Source organism: Strigops habroptila, chromosome 10 (assembly GCF_004027225.2).
Source record: "Strigops habroptila isolate Jane chromosome 10, bStrHab1.2.pri, whole genome shotgun sequence".
NCBI classification, from domain to species: Eukaryota; Metazoa; Chordata; class Aves; order Psittaciformes; family Psittacidae; genus Strigops; species Strigops habroptila.
Window position 1 is genome coordinate 6,351,408 of NC_046359.1, and position 19,424 is coordinate 6,370,831.

The window sequence follows — 19,424 nt, forward strand, 5'->3', positions numbered from 1 at the left end:
GCAGAAGTTGTAACTTGCTGAAGCTGAGACTACTTTTGGTTATCTTTATCTTTCTTTAGATCAGCTTTTAACATTTCAGTTGAGAAAGGAATACACAGATGTAGACTGCTGCAAGGAAAATCTGGCTTTCCAACTGATCATACATGTTCCTTCATTGTGAATTAGTCACCATCTTAAATTCCTATTCACTTCACTTTTAGCAAAAACGAAAATACACAAAGCCACTGCTATGATATGTATGTGTATACCAATATATATAGTAAGATCTATTACATCAATTAAGTAACAATCTTCTATAAATCTGAATGCCTGGAAAGCAAATTACATCAACGCATAACACACATGCCATCCCCATCCCTCCCCCCCGCTCCCCCCAATAAAAACCCCAACAAAAACTGAACAGGTTTCCATGAATATTTTATCTTTATATTGCACTTTTTACTCAAACACTTTAAAGCACTTTAGAACCATAAATAAAAAGTGCCACTCAGTTCATGAAATCCTGCAATCCTAATTGCAGTCTTGGTAACAAAACATGCTACTCAAGATACTGTAATTCCATCTGAGCCTCTTGTTGAAATTACTGCTTTGTAACATTCTCAATGTGCATAATTAGGCACAATTCACTGCATAAATTACTGCACTTTACCAGAAGAGCTTCTGTCAGTAGCATTTTTTGGGGAGGAACATGTATTCAGAACTCAGAATATTTGCATCAGGCTACTATTTGCCAAAGTTCAGTTTTTCAGGCCTGTGCTTTAGTTTCTTCTCTGCTTTATCAGCCTTTCTCTCTTTAATATGCTCAACGGATTGAGCAAAAATACATAAGTTTAGTAGCATGGAAGAAACATGTAGATTACGCATGAGCAGTATCTTTACCTAAGATAAGGTTTGTAGGTAGTAATTTGTTCACATGTGGTTCTGTAGTTTATTCAGCAATACCCGCTTTACCAAAATTATTTCAGCTGTTTTATCATAGCTCAGTGCCATCAGAATATGTAACCCAACAACTGGGAAACAAAGTACATTCACAGAGAGCTGCATTTGTTTTACATACATTAATTTTAGATGAAAAACAAGTCTTACCCAGCTCTAGTTGTTTTATATTCCACCTTAAGGATAGGTTTACAGGGTTCTGGCTTCTTTCCATCCTTCAACTGCTTTCCTAAAGTGAATTATTTGTTTACATTAATCTTATGGTTCCATAAAATGATGAAGAATTATGAAATTCACCTTGCAACTTGCAAAGTAGAACACTCATACAGACATATATTCAACACGTCTGAAAACTACAGAGTTTACCTTGGAATAGTATCGTTAAAGATTTGTTACAATTCTCAATATACCAACTTAGAATATTTAGGTTTAGTCTGTTTTTAGATTGTGTTGGTTTTGGTATTTTTTAAAGCATTGTTCAGTATTTGTTTTTAAAAAAATATAATCCTCCCCTAAAAAAGTTGGTTTAAGTAGCCATGAGAGATTTAAAACTTATGTCTACCATTTTGCAATTAAAATTGGTCAGCTTAAAAGTAAAATGAGGTTTATTCTGAGTGCTTTCCTTGGGGGCTAAGACTTAAACATGAAGGTCCACTCCTTCTTTACTGTGCACCATTAGCAACTAAAGCTTTACAGATACAATTTCCCATGGAGTTAGTAGAAATTAAGAGTATGGTATAAATATGCATCTTTTCCCTTTGAACATTGATAAAGTCTGATACAGCTATAAAATTCTGCAAAAAAATTTCATTTGCAGCCCAAAATCAAAATAAAAATGTTTACTAAAAGAGGCCAAAACCTTAAAATAAAGTTAGTCTTCTTTAACCAGTTTTACTACTGCAGTAGCAGTCAGGTTTTTATTTTTTGACTGCTACAGGATTGTGTAGAAATCCATAGCTTCCTTTTTCCACTCTAGTCCCCAGCTAGCACAGTAAACATGGACTTGCTGAAGGCTCAGATAGGTAAACCAGGATTCTTAACTTCAGCATCTCATGCTACAACTGTAACCTCACAGATTATCCTGTTACATTCACACTTAAGAATCTGAGGTAAATAAGTTGCTAAAACATGACTTAGACATATGCACAATATATAAACCTGGCATTTGTATAGAACTTTTTTGAATAGCAGCAGCATATTTCACAGAAGAACAACATGTAAAGTTAATTTCCTAGATTAACATTAATTCAAGACTTCTCAGAAGTGGGAACATCTTACCAGATGCTAGTCTTACTCTTGTACAAACCTTTCCAAGAATTTATATGGTAATCTACACATTTATACATGAAACAGATGCTTGCTTATATGTATTTTAAACAACATATGGGATTGTAATTGCAAGCAGAAAGTAAGCCCTGCAAAATATGCATCGGTTAATTTTGAGATCAATGCCTTTATGTGAAAGGTGAGCTTAAAGTTTAGAGCTTTAGACAAAACTGCAGTGATATCAATTCTTATTTGATACTTCTTTTTAATGAAATCTATTAGAATTTCATATGACAGTTTTTTTAGTTGCACTTGCATTTTTAATACTTGTTTTTAATAGAAGTGCATTTTGCAAACCCAAGTTCTCTGCGTTTTAAGGGTTGTCAAACAGTGGGTATCCATTTTCTTCTTACCATGTGGAGTGATTGTCTGGAATGGTTTAGTAGGAGATTTTACATTCCATATGGTCAAGGTACCATCTGAGTGACTACAAATGAATTGTTTTCCTTCATGATGCCAAGCCACAGAGTGGATTGCCTATGAAAGAAAAAAGAAAAAACAGAATCGTATAAATTGAGTAGCTTAATATCATTTTATCCTTATTCATCGACATGTGATAGCAAAAGGAAATTAGAGAAAGTACTAATTAAATCATACTGCTCTTCAAATGCCCTAATTTACCCAGGGTAAGTTTTCCATTCATAAGTACTTCTTTCAGACATACTTTTTCCATCTAAAATGCTGTCTTCACTGTAGTGATGTTTGACTTGTTGGGGGGGGGGGGCGGGGGAGAAAGATACTTACCAGAGGGTAGTATTAAAAGTATTTTTCAGTAATTGGTAGTATGCAGAGAATATCTGCAAGCGCTTCAGCTTTGCTAGCCTTTTTTTTTTATTATTTTTGGGAAAAATAGACCGTCCATGATAATCCTATCAAGTAGTCATTTTTTGTAAGTCAAAGTTTTAAATGGCATTTCAAGATGCCTGTGTAGATATGCACAAGAGGCAAGCAGGGGCTGAGAACATCACTAAAATGACAACTGAAGCAATAATAAGATTTTGGAAATTATGATGAATGACGATGATTACAAAAAACATTAGCTTGAGTAAGCATTCTAATGTTGCAATGGTAGTTTTAAGGTATAGAAACACATAGGAACCTACTAGTAAATCTTTTCATGAATACAGAAACACCTTTACATTCATAAAATCAGGACTGGAATGATTAAGTCATGCCACAAGAATTCTCACTGCAGAAAAAAAGCTGACTAAATGAAATCTAGTTGCTGCCTTAAGGTGAGAGAAAAGTAAATATGAGTACAAATAAGGCAAAGAGACTAACTAGTAAGAAAAGTTTAGTGCCATTTCTGTTTCCAGCATCTCTATTAGTACATGGAGACATCATGAAACCATTAGATGATGTTCAAGGGAATTTTAGTTATAGGATGAAAATATCAATAAGCAAGGAAAACCCAAAGTACTTCTCTACTGCCCAAAAGGTGCAGAAGGAAGTATTATCTGCTGGAAGTATTGAACTTTGATATCACTGAGAAGGTAGATCTACTTAATACTTATAGTAAAGGCATAACTCTAGGTAAATTGAAAGCAGGACCTGAATATGTGAAAGCTTATGGGCTGTACAATGCCATCTTTTCAGTGGGTGCACTCAGAGATTTCATCTGTAACCAGGGGTTAGACTCACCCCAGCAACTCAGGTACCTAGGGGCTGAGCAGCAGGGAATCCTAACTAGAAGTGAAAGCTTAGGCAGCAAATCCCTAGGTGTAAAGCAAATCACACAAGACAGACCTAAGCTAGCTTTGCCTAAACTGATTATACACAGATCAGATCCTCACATTTCATAAAGTTACACAGAAAATCAAGACAGTTTGCAGCAATATGATTGGAAGAATCCAGAGATTAAATGCCAGATAGAGGAAAACAACTACACAACATGAATTCAGACTCTCCAGAAATAAATTTTCCAACTTAAAGCAGTAGAAGAGCTGGATATCTGTAAACTAGAGATCAACTAAGTTTTGTATTTCTTAGTGAAATTTAGTCTTGTTCCCCATGTAGTGTGGAATTGCTACAGAATTTGTTAGAAGACTGATTCAGTGTACCAATATTCAATCTACACACATGTAGCTCAGAAACCTAGACTCTCACATGAAGTCTCCTAGAGTCAAAGTGAAATAGACTTGCTCATTCTGCCTGTAAAATAAAATTTAGCAAATATAAGCAGGTAATAGGAAAGATTTTTTGCATAAATATTGGAAATTCAGTGTTATTTACCAGCATAGTACCAAGCAAATCCAGGAATCAGTTAGTTTGAAAGTACAAACTTGGTAAAACACAGGTTGCATTTCAAAAACCTATTTTCACTAAGAGAAGAAATTATTTAGACTCTTATGAGCAATACAATGTAAAAAGTATGTTTTAAATACTCTCCCATGCGGAGTCTAACCCTGACAATAGTAGGCAGCCCATAGCGTAAATGGAACAGTTTTTGATACACAGTTATGTAGAAATAGGTCTTAAGAACCAGGAAGAAAGCAAGTTTCATAGAATGAAGGGTAAATTGGAAAAAGGAGCACTTTTTCCTTTTCTTGAAAAAGCAGGTCGAGAAAGCAAACCAAAATCCCATTACTGTTGAAACAGCATTAATAACATAAAACATAAAAAGATCTGATAAACTGAGCACAAAGAAGGATGACTGCTATCACCTTATTTCTGCAAGGAACCTAATGGGATGGAAAGAATGCTGAAAGAAAATAATGAGGCCTTTGAATTTATGGTTATTTATTGTCTAGTTTTATATAGCATCTGGCTATGTTTAGCAATGCAGCTAAATATTATTTAAAGCATAACAAAAATACATTTTATGTATTTTTTAAAATAATCCAACTAACAATTCTATGGGCTGAGTATGATAATTGGTGCAGAGCACTATTTTTTGCTACTACACAATTCACAGCTTTTTGTAAGGCTGAAAAATTAAGCTAGACCTGTAAGTAGCTGTAGTATAATCTCCAAGTATACAACAGGCTAGCATATTTACAATGATGATTCAATTACAACAAAAAAGTACAATAAGTTTAGGTGGCACTAGCTGGTCGGTATTGATAGCCTCAATCAGCAAAACAAAACTGGTAACTGAAAAATCATTGCAAAACTTGAGAGCAAAAGTTTGGACATTTTTTCCATGATTAATATTAGTGCTAGAATACAAAGGAAAGCACAACATCCAAGATAAAAAAAAAATCAGGCAGAATCCACCAAGGCTGCAAATCTATATATAGCTTCTTCAACACTAAAAAGCCCCTAGGAGTAATTCTCCCCCCCCACCCCCCCATATTTTACACAAAACTTACTGATCAAATATAAAACTTTCAAAGTTTTAATGATAGTTCTCATTTTGTTTTGAAACTTCACCCAGTACCCTTTTGGTACCATAAAGCTTATATCAGATGGTGCTGATTCAACTGTGTTTCAAATATTTTTATGGAATATATCACTGGTCATATGGATCCAAGAGAGACAGTAATTCCCTATTACAAGATCATGCATCAGTACCACAGAGGACCGTTGCTCTTTTTAAGGCACAAGGTGTTTGTATCCTCAAGAGGAGTTGTCTGCACAGGTAATCCAAGTCATGACCTCATTAACATTTGGAATCTTCCATTTACAAACATACACTGAATCCAGGCTATCTTTACAAGATCTTACAGAGAGAATTCTCTATTAAAAAAAAAAACAAAACCAACTTTATCTTTAAATTTACTTAATTATAATTAAAGGGTTCTTATTAAGGGTATTCCTACTACTCCCTTCACTGTGATTCAAAGGTAGCTGTTCTGGACTATACAGAAGTTTTTTCAAAACTTTTGAAACAGTTATGTGTGGAGGGAAGAGATGTCGAATCTTTTCTGAATAACAAATCCAGCATGATTGACTGTAATGTCCTGCATAAGCCAAAGCTTAACCAGAAACGCAGAAACTAACTATCCTAGAGAGTATTACGTGGAGACAGGCTGCATACAATGGAAGCCTCACTTTCACCAGCTGTTCCAGAAGGATTATCCTGTGTGGAAAAGTGACTGTCATACTGCATGCGAAGAAGGTGAACATATCTGATTTTCAGAAGGAAACGTAGCAATGACTGCAACAGTTACCCAAGGGAGACTGTAGGACTGTAAAGTGCAACCACAAATAAGAAACTGAAGTCTGAGGAACAAAATTAAAAGCATTTATATGCAAGTCTCCTGCAGAAATATCTTAAGTAGATCACTTGCTTTTAAAGAGATTAATGCACATTTAAAACACTTTCTGAAATTCAGTTTTACTGCTGCAGTAGCTTGTCAATATCCCTAGAAATCAATATTATTTCTTGGTTCTTTAAAGAGGTATAAAAATCAGTAACTCTAAATACAACCTTACAATTTAATAGACAAAGTTCATCAATAAAGACTCAAGTTTTGATTGTATTTTTCCCCACCAAAAGGATTTCATAAAATGCATATACATAAAATCCCTTTGTTTCAATTTCCACAGACTTATTTTAACCCTACAGGAGGTTACATGTACATCATCTCAGAACAGTTTGAGACCACTCTTCGTATCCTATCTTCCTGCAAGACAAGATAAATGCAGAAAATTGATACTTGGTTGTCAATACAAAAACTATTTAAGCAGTTTCCCCTGTTTCTAAGAGACTTTTAAACCCATTTTTCTAATACCAAGTCTAGGCTACTGCAAATACAGTTACTACAACACAGAAAAAAGAAATCTAAGTAAACTGGTTTGCTTTTTTTGTTTGTTTTGTTTTAAATAAGATGCACCTCCTTGCTTGTTTTTGAAGTGTAACACAATCTATGGCAAAATGTTTCTGTAAACTTTCCTACAGGAACGCACCACTGATCATGGAAAATTCCTTTCATCATTCTTTGGATTTGACAATGATCTTTTTCTTTTTTGTGCCCTTAAGTGAACTTGAAGCATACTGTGCATGACTGGTAAGGTCCACGGTAAGAGATTAGTTATGCTGCAAAGCACTGTTTACTGTAGCCTATTCAGACTTCATTGTCTTATTATGATAGTCCTTCATTTCCATAGGCATGGAGAATATTTTCCAGTATACTTAAAACAGATGACAACACTGACTCCTTTTCTGCAGGTTTACTAACATATTCAAAACAAGGATAGTAACTTGGGAGTACCTATGCTCTCTTATCAATAGCCTAAGAAAGGGAAACAAATGCTGCAAGAGAAAAAGAGTATAGCTACTGAGATTTAAATGGCAATATATCATGAAGATTGCTTTGATACTGTGAAATGTGCAAGTGCCTAATGACTGCATTGTCATGCTTTGGTTCCTGGCAAGTCACATATCAGCATTGCCTTTTTTTTTTTTCTCCTCTCTCTCTCTTCCTCTTAATCCCACAGGCTACTTTGACATGTTTTTAATGCTTTAAAATAATCTCTTATACTCAGCTGTGTACCAGAACATGGAGACTAAAAATAGTCATCTATAATACATTTGTTGAGTTAATGCTATCAAAGCTTCCTTTAAATCATAAAAAAGTAATACTTGAAGAATGGAGTATATTTTAAAAAATTAGTTTTAATTTTCAGAAGTTACACTTCAATTTTTTAGAAAAAAAACCCCCAAAGCTATTAGTTGAGATACTTGGGTTTTTTCCTCTCATGGCTGAAAATATAGTATGGGAAATGTTTGCAGTATAAACTGTATTCCACATAAGAAATGAATAACTTTTTTAATCACCAATGTTTGAAAATAAAAGGTTTAAGAATATGAAAAAAGAATTCACAGTCTTTATTTTTCCACTGAGCCTGCCCAAGACAAAACGGATGTTTTGAGGAAAAGGCTTCAAAGAAACTTTCATATGTGGAATAAAAGAAAAAAAGAAATCAAGGTGCAGTCAAACTTAATGATGGACACACATTAAGTTATTTCTGCCTAGAACTGTCTGCTAGTTACTCTTTTTTTGCCCAGAACCTAGGTTAGTCACACTCTCCCTGAACCCTGCTTCATTTAGTCAACTTCTCCGGTTTCTGATTTTCCATTCTATTTTAATATCTACACAACTGAACTAGCCTGCCACTGAAAATTATCATTTGCTTTTGTTATACATTACAGTTACAGACATTTAATTTTTGGCTAATTATGTGAATTGCTAAGTTACTCAACTAGAATGAACACATTACCTTATTATCATAATTCCAGCAATGCCAGACAATGTTTTTCACATTATCAGTTATGGTGTTACTTGTTTAGGACTCAAAACATTACCCACCTTTCCGCAGTAGCCTCTTTCAGCAAAAAGCTAGTGAGAATGCTTTTCTGTAAGGAAGCTGCTCATAAAATCCAGTAAAGTTTTTATTATTGGGCAATGTCATTTCATTCTTGCAAAACGTAACAAAAAGCCACATGTTTCTTCTGCATTTCTTAACACTTACATTCACTTACTTGAAATTTTGTATTTATATGGGCCACTAACTAACCAGCACCGATTGTAATACGAATTAGAAAGATAACATTCTGGAGTTGAATTTCTCTTTCACTGACAAATCAAGGGAGATTCTCCATTTTTGCAGCTAAATACAAAACAGGCACTGGAGGATAAAACGAAAGATAACTAAAGTGGCAGCCCCACCTCACTTTGACTTGCACCAAAAAGAGGATAGATATGTGTATATATAGCATATGTGGAATAATCCACTTTCTGCAGCTTTCTATTAATTATCTTTTCTGTATCTGACTGTTTCTGGACCAATGGCCTTGAGAGAAGATCCTATTACAGCACTCTGCAACGGCACGTCTCAAGAAGTACCATTTTCAATCATTAGACAAAATAAATCATTTTATTTCTATTTCATTCAGGCCAGAATCCTGAAGAACTTGAAACTGCCTAACTGTCTCAAATCCAAATTTGAAAAATGAGACATTATTCTATTTTGCCTTCCCCATTAGAAGATTAGATCTAAATAGCTTAACCATTGAAGAAGAAATTCCTTGTCATACATTGTTATATGGACAGGAACCAACAAATTATTACCGCATACAGTAATTCTTTTCCCCAAAGAGATATTTTTCTTAAAGGGTAATCTGAACTCACAGAAAAAGCATACTTCAACTTTTAAGACTTCAACAGCCAGTATTTCCTTTTAAGCAATCTTATGTACGTTGTTTCTCACCAGTGAGAACAATGAAACTCATCAAGTTCACTCTACAGGTCTTCACTTTTCTCTCCCCTTCCTATCTATTCCCAACTTATGATAATGCACATTTATTTACCAAAAGATCCGACACGAGACATTACTCCTGCAATAAAAAAACCAAACCAAAACCAAACAATGGAACAACTAGATACATTCACTTATAAATCCTATGGGAAATCAAAGATGAAACAGCTGAACTATTCACTGCTGTGTGCAACCTCTCAAATCAGAGTTGGTTCAGAAAGATGACAAGTACGGAGTCAATTTTTAAATAAAGGGACCACAAAATGCAAAGAAAAACAGAATAAGCAGCATAGTGTCTACCCTGAGTAAGCTTCTAGAAACTGCAATAAAACTTTAATAAAGAACAGAGTTAGTCGACATAGGGAAGAGTCTAATATCTCAGGTATATATACATGCTTTTTCTAAAAGGAAATTATATTCAACAAACCTCTGAAAAATGGTAGCAAGCATGTGGTTAATGGAAACACCAGTTAAGCTGTCCACAATTTTTGAAGTCTTTCAACATCTCTCAAAGGAAACTAAAACCAAACAGATTAAGATCCCTGAACAGATGAATAATTGGTTAAGATATCAGGAAGGAAAGCAAGCTAAAATAAAGACAGACTGGCAGTAACTGATCAGCTCAAGGTAATTGGTAGAGACCCACAGGGATCTGTGCTGCTCAGTTTATTCATAAGTAACTCAGGAAATAAGTGATGTCTGCTGACAGTACCAAAGCATATTCAAGGTAGAAATCAGGATTCCAGTGAAGAACTGCAAAATGACTTAAAATTTTTATTGTCAAACTATGTAAGTGTGAAGCACTGCATAAGTGCAATGAACTTAGAGCTGACAATTAACATTGAAGAGCGAGGCTCTAGTTGTATAGTAGGCTGTTCTAAGGAAGTATTTGCTTAATGCTTGCCACATCAAAAGGCTGATCCAGTATCAAGATCAAGAGAGAAAAAAAAACCAAACATCATTATTCCACATCGTAAATTCAGCGTGCCCACATCTTGAATATACTATGCTGTTCTGTTTGTCTTTTATAAAAGAAAGATGAAATAGAATGGTTAAGAGCAAGAACATGAGGAATAAGAACTTCAGACTAGAAAAAGACGGAGATACAATTAAGTTTCTGAAACAAAGTGACAGAGGGAATTAGATGCATGCAATGCAACCGGAAAATAGAAAATTGCTCTTCAGATAATATACTTTGAGGCTTATACAGACATATTTGAATAAGTCTCATTCAGCTCAGATGTTCTAATATAGCTCTGATGATCTTAGGCTTGAACCACTTCAGAGACTATCCCTTCAAAGAAACTCTTCACTGGTAGAGCTAACACACAAGCATGAGTACTGAGCCAGAACCACCACAAAACTCACAAAAATCCTGCCTTGTGAAAGAGGTTTAGCACAGGGCTAAGGAAAATACACCTGCTGTGATACAAGAAACCAGCCTAGCTGGTACCAAACAATGATACAGACGTTTTACAATCAGTGATATGTAATTGAGACTATTGTTATTTTAAATAAAATAAATCAACTTGCCTGTTATGTTGAGTGGTTTTTATTAATCTGAGTCTTTCAAAAAGCCTACATTCTCTCAAGAATTATGCTTTAAAGAAATCCATTTCCTTCAATGCAATTGTCTTATTAAATCTCTCCCACTTTCATTTCAAACCTTGATCTTATTCTACAACGAAAAGGTGTTTATAGAAATGGCCTAGTGAGACTATTTATTAGCTTCTTTCTCCCCCAACTTTTCAGAATATGTGAGCGATTCCGAATGACAGAAATTGCTAAATCATCTTGTTTCAACTTAAGACTCAAGCTCTTAAAACAGGTGAAAGTCACACTACTCAGTAACAGGAAAAAAAAAAATAATCTGAAAATCAGCCCCCCCAAACTAATATAAAAATCCAATCCATGCCACCATTCATTGCTTCACAAACTTCAACTCTGTGAACTGAATTCTTCTTATTCAATCTGAAGCTCCTATTACTCAAACTGTATGGCTCTTTAAGAGAAAACTTAAAGTACCCGAAATTTCAAAGAGACCTGTTTATTGACCCACTGGTGACAGAAGCAGGACAAGAAAGGAGGAAGAACAAAGGGGGGGGGGGGGGGGGGGGGAAGGAAAAAAAAAAACTCTTAGATTAGGCAATTATATCCTTATAATAAGCAATGCAGGTAAAAAATGTTACCTCATCATGTGTGTATCTGTAATCTGCCTTCTTTGACTTCAGGTCCCATAATACCACTGTTCCAGATTCAAAGCCAATCAGAAGCTGCAACAATAAGCATATATATTAAGTCATTATAAGGCTAAGCAAAATAATACCATTTGCAATGCCTGTAGTTCTGGTCCCAAAGAGATGGAGCGTAATACTACATGTAGTAACTGCAAGTAGTTACAAAGACAAAACTTAGAAGTGGTGAAAATAACTGACATTCATGCAAAATTAGAAAAATACATAAGTAAAGAACGCATTCTTCTGAAGAGTCCTTGGAAACCCTTCTGAGTTCCAGAAAGCTTAACACAAAACTTACCTAAGTGCAAGTGTAATCCTTCCAGAATGAAAATGGGAGGGGGGGGGAATAGTGGTGGGGAAGAGAAATTTATTGTGCATTTTTTCCTCATTAGAATTTGTTCTGCTTAGATACACTGGAAGAATACACTATTCTTCCTGAAGTTCTAGATAATAGTTTATTGCCTATAAAGGAACTATGTAACATAAGCTTTCTCCAGATGTTCATTGCAGTTTAGATAACTAAGGTTCTTAGTGTTCCTTTAGTCAGTTAAGAGGAGGAAAGCTAGAAAGAAATTAAACAAGATAATTTTCCAAATAATCTTTTTGCTAGAAGCAAGATTAAACCATTTCTGTAGGAAGTCAAGATTCAAATTGCTCATAATTGGTCTCAGACATTCCTAAGTCTAAGAGTATCTAAGTGCCTTGCTCTCCTACATTAAGTAACACTTCTCTTAATGAAAACAAAACAAGGCCAACATAAGGTAGTAGAAACAGTCTTGGCACTTGTCACCTAGAAAGCGGCAATGCAGCTTCATCTCTCATAGCTGCTGGATCTACTGTGAGATCTTTCCTTTGAGCAATGCTGCTACAGGAGAAGCAGCTCTTAGCATTAAGCAGCATGCCTTCACTCCCACTTCTTTTTCCCAGTATGGACATAAAGAGGAGTGGTTGGCTGCTAGGATTCACTCACTGTTGAAACTGCCTATTTCCCATGAGAAAACAGAACTGCGCTGAAGAGTGTCCTTCATATTACAAGTTAGAAAACATTACCTTCGCACACATGGCACTGTAGTCAAGGCCAGAGCTGTACCTAGAGATTTTGCCTGGGCAGTCTTCTCAGCATGTTAAATATTTCAAAGTGCACAGTTATTTCCAGCATGAGATATAACACATGACCAGCTTATAGGTACAATATTTGACCCATTTCAGTGCTCTACAGCTAAATCTACTAAAATACCCTAAAAATACTAGACATTTGATCTAGTCAAAGTGAATGTTAGATTTTTTCCTCACTACTGTGTCATATATACTATTATTTTAAATGATTTTATCATAAGACATATTTTATAATTCTTCTATTTTAACTTTAAACAGTAAAGAAATCATGGTGATTGGAAGGCTAATAGAATGAACAAATTTTAAGAGTGAGTACACAGGATGTTCTTGCAACTGAACATTTTTTTTCAGCAATGATTTTCTTATGAGAAATAAGATGAATGTAAGGTCAGATTCTAAAACACTGACTGACTGACTGACAAAACCAGTAATTCTTAAGCTTTAATTTACAATATTTCAATATGGGGTGAGCGTGGAATACACCAGAATAAATAGATCATTCGCCTTCTGAAATTACCATAGCTTCTTCTGTGATTCTGGAACATGATTCAAACCCAGTTCTACAGAGAAAACCATTAGTTATGCATTTACTGCAGTGAGTTTCATCCCAATGAAAAAACTGCTCCTGAAATATTCCTTGTTTGACTGAAACCTCAAGTGTCTAGGATACGACCTTATAACCAGCATGCTATTAAAACATTCGAAGCTCTACTGAGATAATAGTATCATTCCCTCTCCAATTTTACCCCCTACTAAAATGGAGGGGCTTTTCACTAAATGAAAAGAAAGTAAACAAACAAAATTCTCTAGTGTATGTGGAACAGTAGTAAACAAAATTATTTTCTCTCTCCTTGAAGATTCTTCACAAGTGGGAGTTCAAAACTCCAGGGTATTTCTGAGACATTACACTGACAAAAAAAAAACCTCTCAATTTAATTCAATCACTTATGCCCCATTAATCTAAAGCAGAGTCATTAATGAAAATCCATTTAAAGTGGCATCAAGGTCTCTCTGCTTAACTTATAACCATACTTTTGTCAGGAGTCTGTACACTTTTGAGAAAGACACATTTAAGGCTGTTGGTTTCAAATCCTTCTTTTGTATTTTGCTTTCCTCCTATTGTCAAAATTAAGGAACCCGCCTCCTGCTTACTCTTCAATGTGGACCATGGATCTGAAGAAAAGTAGACCCCATGAGCAACACTCATGAGCATTGTAAAGTTTATATAATTCCCATCACACTATTTCTGCACTCAGGTTATAATTGGGTTTTTTGATAACATCTTAATTTTTACCACTGTAAAGTTCCTTAATTTTGTTTTCACAAATTTCTGCAATTAAGCGCTTTCAGCTGTGTTTCCAAATGTTTCTGATTACAAGATGCATTCAATTATTATTGTGTCCTACAGTCATGTCTGCACCTTGCTTCATATTATTTTCAGAGCTTAAAAACATGATTTAGCCTTCCTTTATACTTTCAACATTGCCCTCATCTACTTAATCCTTCCTTAAAAAGCACTGGTATGTAGACTTTAAAAAGAAACTCTTGCTTGGAAAATGTATTGAATAGTATTTAAACATATCCTACCTTTCCTTCATCCATTGGATTGTCACTAATGTGGACAATAGGTCCTGGGTGAGATTTGGATGACCTAAACAAGAAATATTTCCATTTAATAAAATAAAATAAAAAAAAAAATAAATAATAATTAAAAAAACAACCAAACAAACAAAAAATCCCCAACCAAACCAAACCAACACTCCCCTGCCAAAAACTGCATCTCACAGTAATTGCAACTAATACACATGCTGCAGATATAGACTCCATGTAAACAAGCTATTGACATTTCAGCATGGAGTCACTTTTATCTTCAAGCCCATAAATACTTTGACTATTTTTAGGCACTTAGTTCCTGTCCTTTTTTTTTTAATAAGAAGGAAAGACTTATTTACTGCTTATTTGCAATACAGAAAAAATTGCCATTAGCTTTACAATATCTAAATGTCTGTTGTTACAGAATTGACACACTTGGATGAAATATTTATTTTAATGTTGGAAAACAAGTCTTTCCATTATTCAGAAACTGCCTAAACTGTGCATTGTTAAAATGACACAGAGTTAAGACATTATGTTGACTTTGCTATTGAAGAAGATGGACTAAAGAGCTACGTTTGTTTGAACAGCTTTTGGGAACTGATGGAATTCTTGTATGTTTTGAAGATAGACGAAACATTCCAGAAACAAACTAAAAGCCCAGGAGCAGCACACAAGTATATATTTTCACCCACGAACCACTGTATTTTTTGCATACACAGTTACTAAAAAAGGAGAAGCAATGACAATAACTGTAATATATACTTTACTGTTGGAATAGGCCTATTTAAATTTATATTTTCAGCAAGCAATTTTACATTGTGCATGATCCAGCCCTCTTACAATGCGTATTTTTATATTTTGCCCTTTAACCCCGAAACTGTAGAAGTGACATGGCTGTCCAAGTACCAGTCACATCATATTTTAACATATATTGTTTTTCTAGTTCTTTATCACCACAGAATTATTTTTATGTCTATTTTTATATTGTCTATTTTTATATCTATTCCAGGCACTATGATAAAATAGTGTTACGGGCAGAAACATATATGCTAACATTAAAACTTCACATTTATGAGAATAAAAAGTTTACATGACTGTTTATGTATTTTGGTCATGTATTTGGTGTAATGAGACTAAGATGGAGACCACTCTAGGTAACAATGACATTTCTACCACTGATGTTAATAACATCTAGGACACTTCTGTTCCCTCCCCTCAACAGACAATGCTTCATTAAACTCACAGTTCAATGGCTTTATTCCACATGATGACATAGCCTGAGAGAGTAAATGATTCCACATTGACGATGTGAATGTTCCCTCTTTCCGTGCCCACATACAGCCATTTACTTTGGAAAGGCAGATGACAAAATGTTATCCTAAAAGAGAAAGCCACCAAAAAAGGAATTAAAGAATACTTTTTCAGATACCCTACACTTCAAGGCCTATGTTGCCAAAAGGCAGAAGAAAGACAATAAGCAAACAGGAAGAAATAAGACAAGCTACAGGTAGAGAAAAGTAGCAAAGCCAGTATGTGACAAAATGAAGAGATGCGCAGACAATGTAAAAACTCAGAGTAAAACAAAAAAGGTATTCTAAATCTAGTAAGTCATTTAGATAATCAGTCACCTTTGACAAGTATCACACTGAATGTATTTGTTCAAGAGTGCTGTCATTTTAAACTTAAAATACAATACTCCTATATTATGATCTATAAATGTCCCTTTGAAATCTATCTAGTTTCAAGTTTTAAAAACAAAACATTTTTAAAGTAGCCTTATGCAGATTAAGGTGGTTTCAAGTGAGGAGACAAAGGGAGAAAATAAAGCATAAGAAACATAAGTTTACATGTAACCAAAATATTCCCTAAGTAGTAAACCTAAATCCAATCCTAAAAAATTACAAAAGTAAAAGTAGCTTAGTTTTGAGGCTCTTTTACTTAAATAATGTTTTAATATTCTGCCTTAGATTTTTTTTTCCTCTTCTAGAAAGAATTATCTGAACAAAATCCAAAAGCCAGCGAAGGTTTCTAGCAGCAGAGAACTTTGACCGTAGTTACAGTGCAAGTATTATTTGAAAGCTTGGTTATTTCTGCCCTCTTGGGTCCGGCTTATCATTTACTACTTCTTATAAATTTATAAGGAAATAATGTGTGTAGGAACTGAAGTTTTTGAAGTATCTGATTTTTCTATACAACAGAAATACTAACTAGAAATTAGAGTCTGGAAACTTTCTGGAAACTAAACTCTAAACCACTTTAATCTGACAGGGTCCAATAATGAAAGAAATTGCCAAACTACTTGTACAATCAAACTTGGGCATTCATAAATGTTTCAGTGATAAGGCAAAATAATTATTCAATGGAAATTGTTCCGCCAGCTCTAATCCTTAGCTTTACAGACTTTTTGTTCTTGTTTTCTCCCAGTTGGGCTCCCTTCTTGCCAAATCCATGCATCATTTCACAAGCCTGTTAATAAATATTTATGCAAAGAACAGCTTTAGATCCTTTGCATTAGATGCTGTATATGCACACTTAACCTCAGCACAAAAGCAAAGGCTTATAGCAGCAATGAAAATATTGCTAATGGCTGAAAAGATGTTAGCTTGTATTACAGGTTTCAAAAGTTAAGACTTCTGTAGTAATACTACCTGGATTCAAAGTGTGCCACCTTTTATATCACTAATTACTTTCTAGTTAGGGAATGCAATTTGCTCAAGCAGATCTTTAATTTATCCATTTTCTAACTTACTTGATTTATTGTGCTTGAATATTTAAGCCAAAAGGCTGCACTAAATTTTTTCATTCATGTTTCACAGAAAAAGGACTATATGCAAGACTTAAAATGCTCTCCCAGCTCATTGAACTTACAGAGGTTGTAACATTTTTACTAGGCACTGTAACCTGCAAACATTACAGGTTAAAGACTAAGTTTCCCCAACATCCTGAAAAAAATCTTTTATTGGAAGCTACATCACGTATCCGTACGCACACTTCCTAGGCAGGCACCAAAACCTTACTGCCCAAGAACAGAACTCTCCCACTACAAGCAGGTCACAAGGAAGGGGAAAGATAACCAGCACGAAAACATAAACCCTCAGTATTTTGCAACACCACAGGGTTCTTTTTTGTGCCAGCACTCCACGTGCCAGAAGCAGCTGGCAGACAGATCAGTTGGATCTAAAAATGAGGCATAGCAGCCAGAAATAATATCCAGGAGCAGGGTCATGTGTCTATGTGTCTTGATCTGCGAGTTAATATTGTCAGTAACAGCTGTCCAACACTTTCATTACAAAAACCAATCTAATTCATGTCATTTAAAGGTGGATAAAAATATAAGTTGGGGCTGCAATCTTGAGTGCTATAGCAAAAAGGCAATACTTCAAGTGTCCAACTCCTCAATGTTCTTTGATACTATTCTTAAATATGAAGCTATATTCAATTTGCTGTCTCCTCTGTGCAAGTGAGATTAATTTTGTCAAGAATGCTCTGTTCAAAATTGGACTGAGGATTAACGGGATTCAAACTTGTTTTGGAGGATGGAAACAAAAGGTCAGGGTCTTCTTGGTGGTGAGGCAGTGCTTGCTTATTTGACGCTTGGCCAAGGACAGCTTATTTTTCCTCTGAAAAATGCTTTTTTTCTTTCAGAAAAAAATAAAATAATAATAAAAAAATTTCTTTCAGAAATCTATTTTTCTGCCACCACAAGATTAGAATAACATACTGCATCCATAACGTATTTTAAGATCAACAGAAGTGGAAGCTGCCATATAATGCTCTGGGCATTTCTACAGGTCAGGCATTCTTCCTCTCTCCCTACACACATATGGATACATACATAAATGTGGAAAAATAAAATCAAGTGTTGGGAACAGATCAAAAAGTCTACAGTCAACTCATGTAAGAAATTTTTGGAATTCTTTCTTGCACAAACCCCAACTGGCTGAATACAACCTATCAGTTAAAAGCAGAGCACCATACTCTTTTCATGTATTAAACCATTCTGGCCAAACATAACTGAAGCATTTATGACAAATAATAGACTAGTTTTGTGCATCTAAAGCAAAGAGACAGCCTAGGACTGTTTGAGTCCGTGATCACTGAAAGTAGGCTTCTGCAGGCAGCTCTTCCATGGAGCAACAGATTTCTCACGTTATCTCCAAAGAAACCTCAGCTAGTTCAGTAAGTATAGCATATTTTGTGGTGCAGATTGAACTTAAACATGACGCAAGTATTGTGCAACAGCACTATGCCAAATATTTCACTTCCCCATACCTGTACAAAGAAACAAAAATCCCTTTATAGAAAAAAGCAATGCCTTATAGAGATTTTTGGTTTTTAATCTGAAATCTACAGTATGGTTTTAATACATGGTAATATCGCTGCTAAAATGAGGTACTGTTATTCAACAGTCAGAGTAGTTCTAAACTCAAGCTGTACTTTTCCCTGAGCATAACATCTTCCTCCTCACTGCATACATATTTGCAAAGCTACTCCTTCACCTGTTGCCCCCGTCCAAAAATAAAACAAAACCCCAAAACCAAACCAACAACAAAACAAATCCAAAACAAAATAAATTTCACTTTCATTTCTATGAAATGGATTTGTAAGAGTTCAAGAAAACAAGATAGTATACAGAAAACCCACTGGTGCACTAGCAGTGGAAAACACTGATAAAAGAAAAACCCTCACAAAATATTACCTGTCCTTACTAGAATTAAAATATAATTTCTGCTATGGCTTATGGGAGAGTACTAGCAGTGACTGGAGAGTCTTTAAGAAGCCATATGTAAACCTACTGAAAGGATTTCCTCTTTTAACTGCAGACCATGTGTTTGCTTTTTCTCATAAACCAGAGTTAGTTAAGGGGGGGGGGGAAGTAAAAATCTTAATTGTGGTTGATTCATAAGGTACATCAAAATAGTTATTATAGCAAATGATAGTATTCCCTAGAGGAATTTAATTACAGAAATATCAAAGAAAATTTATTAATGTGCAAGTTGGAAATTAGGC

At 34.9% G+C, this 19,424-nt stretch overlaps 1 protein-coding gene across 10 annotated transcripts in view; it reads right to left on the reverse strand.

Annotated features, from left to right (window-relative positions):
- Positions 1 to 19,424, reverse strand: part of STXBP5 (syntaxin binding protein 5) — a 109,104-nt gene that overhangs the window by 50,945 nt on the left and 38,735 nt on the right. For all 10 annotated transcript variants that reach the window (XM_030498963.1, XM_030498961.1, XM_030498959.1 and 7 more), the window contains exons 5-9: positions 15,658 to 15,792; positions 14,406 to 14,469; positions 11,655 to 11,738; positions 2,616 to 2,739; positions 1,087 to 1,165 (exon numbers count right to left, since the gene is read on the reverse strand). In XM_030498963.1, coding sequence (XP_030354823.1) covers positions 1,087 to 1,165; positions 2,616 to 2,739; positions 11,655 to 11,738; positions 14,406 to 14,469; positions 15,658 to 15,792 — 486 coding nt within the window. The remainder of the gene's footprint in view (positions 1 to 1,086; positions 1,166 to 2,615; positions 2,740 to 11,654; positions 11,739 to 14,405; positions 14,470 to 15,657; positions 15,793 to 19,424) is intronic.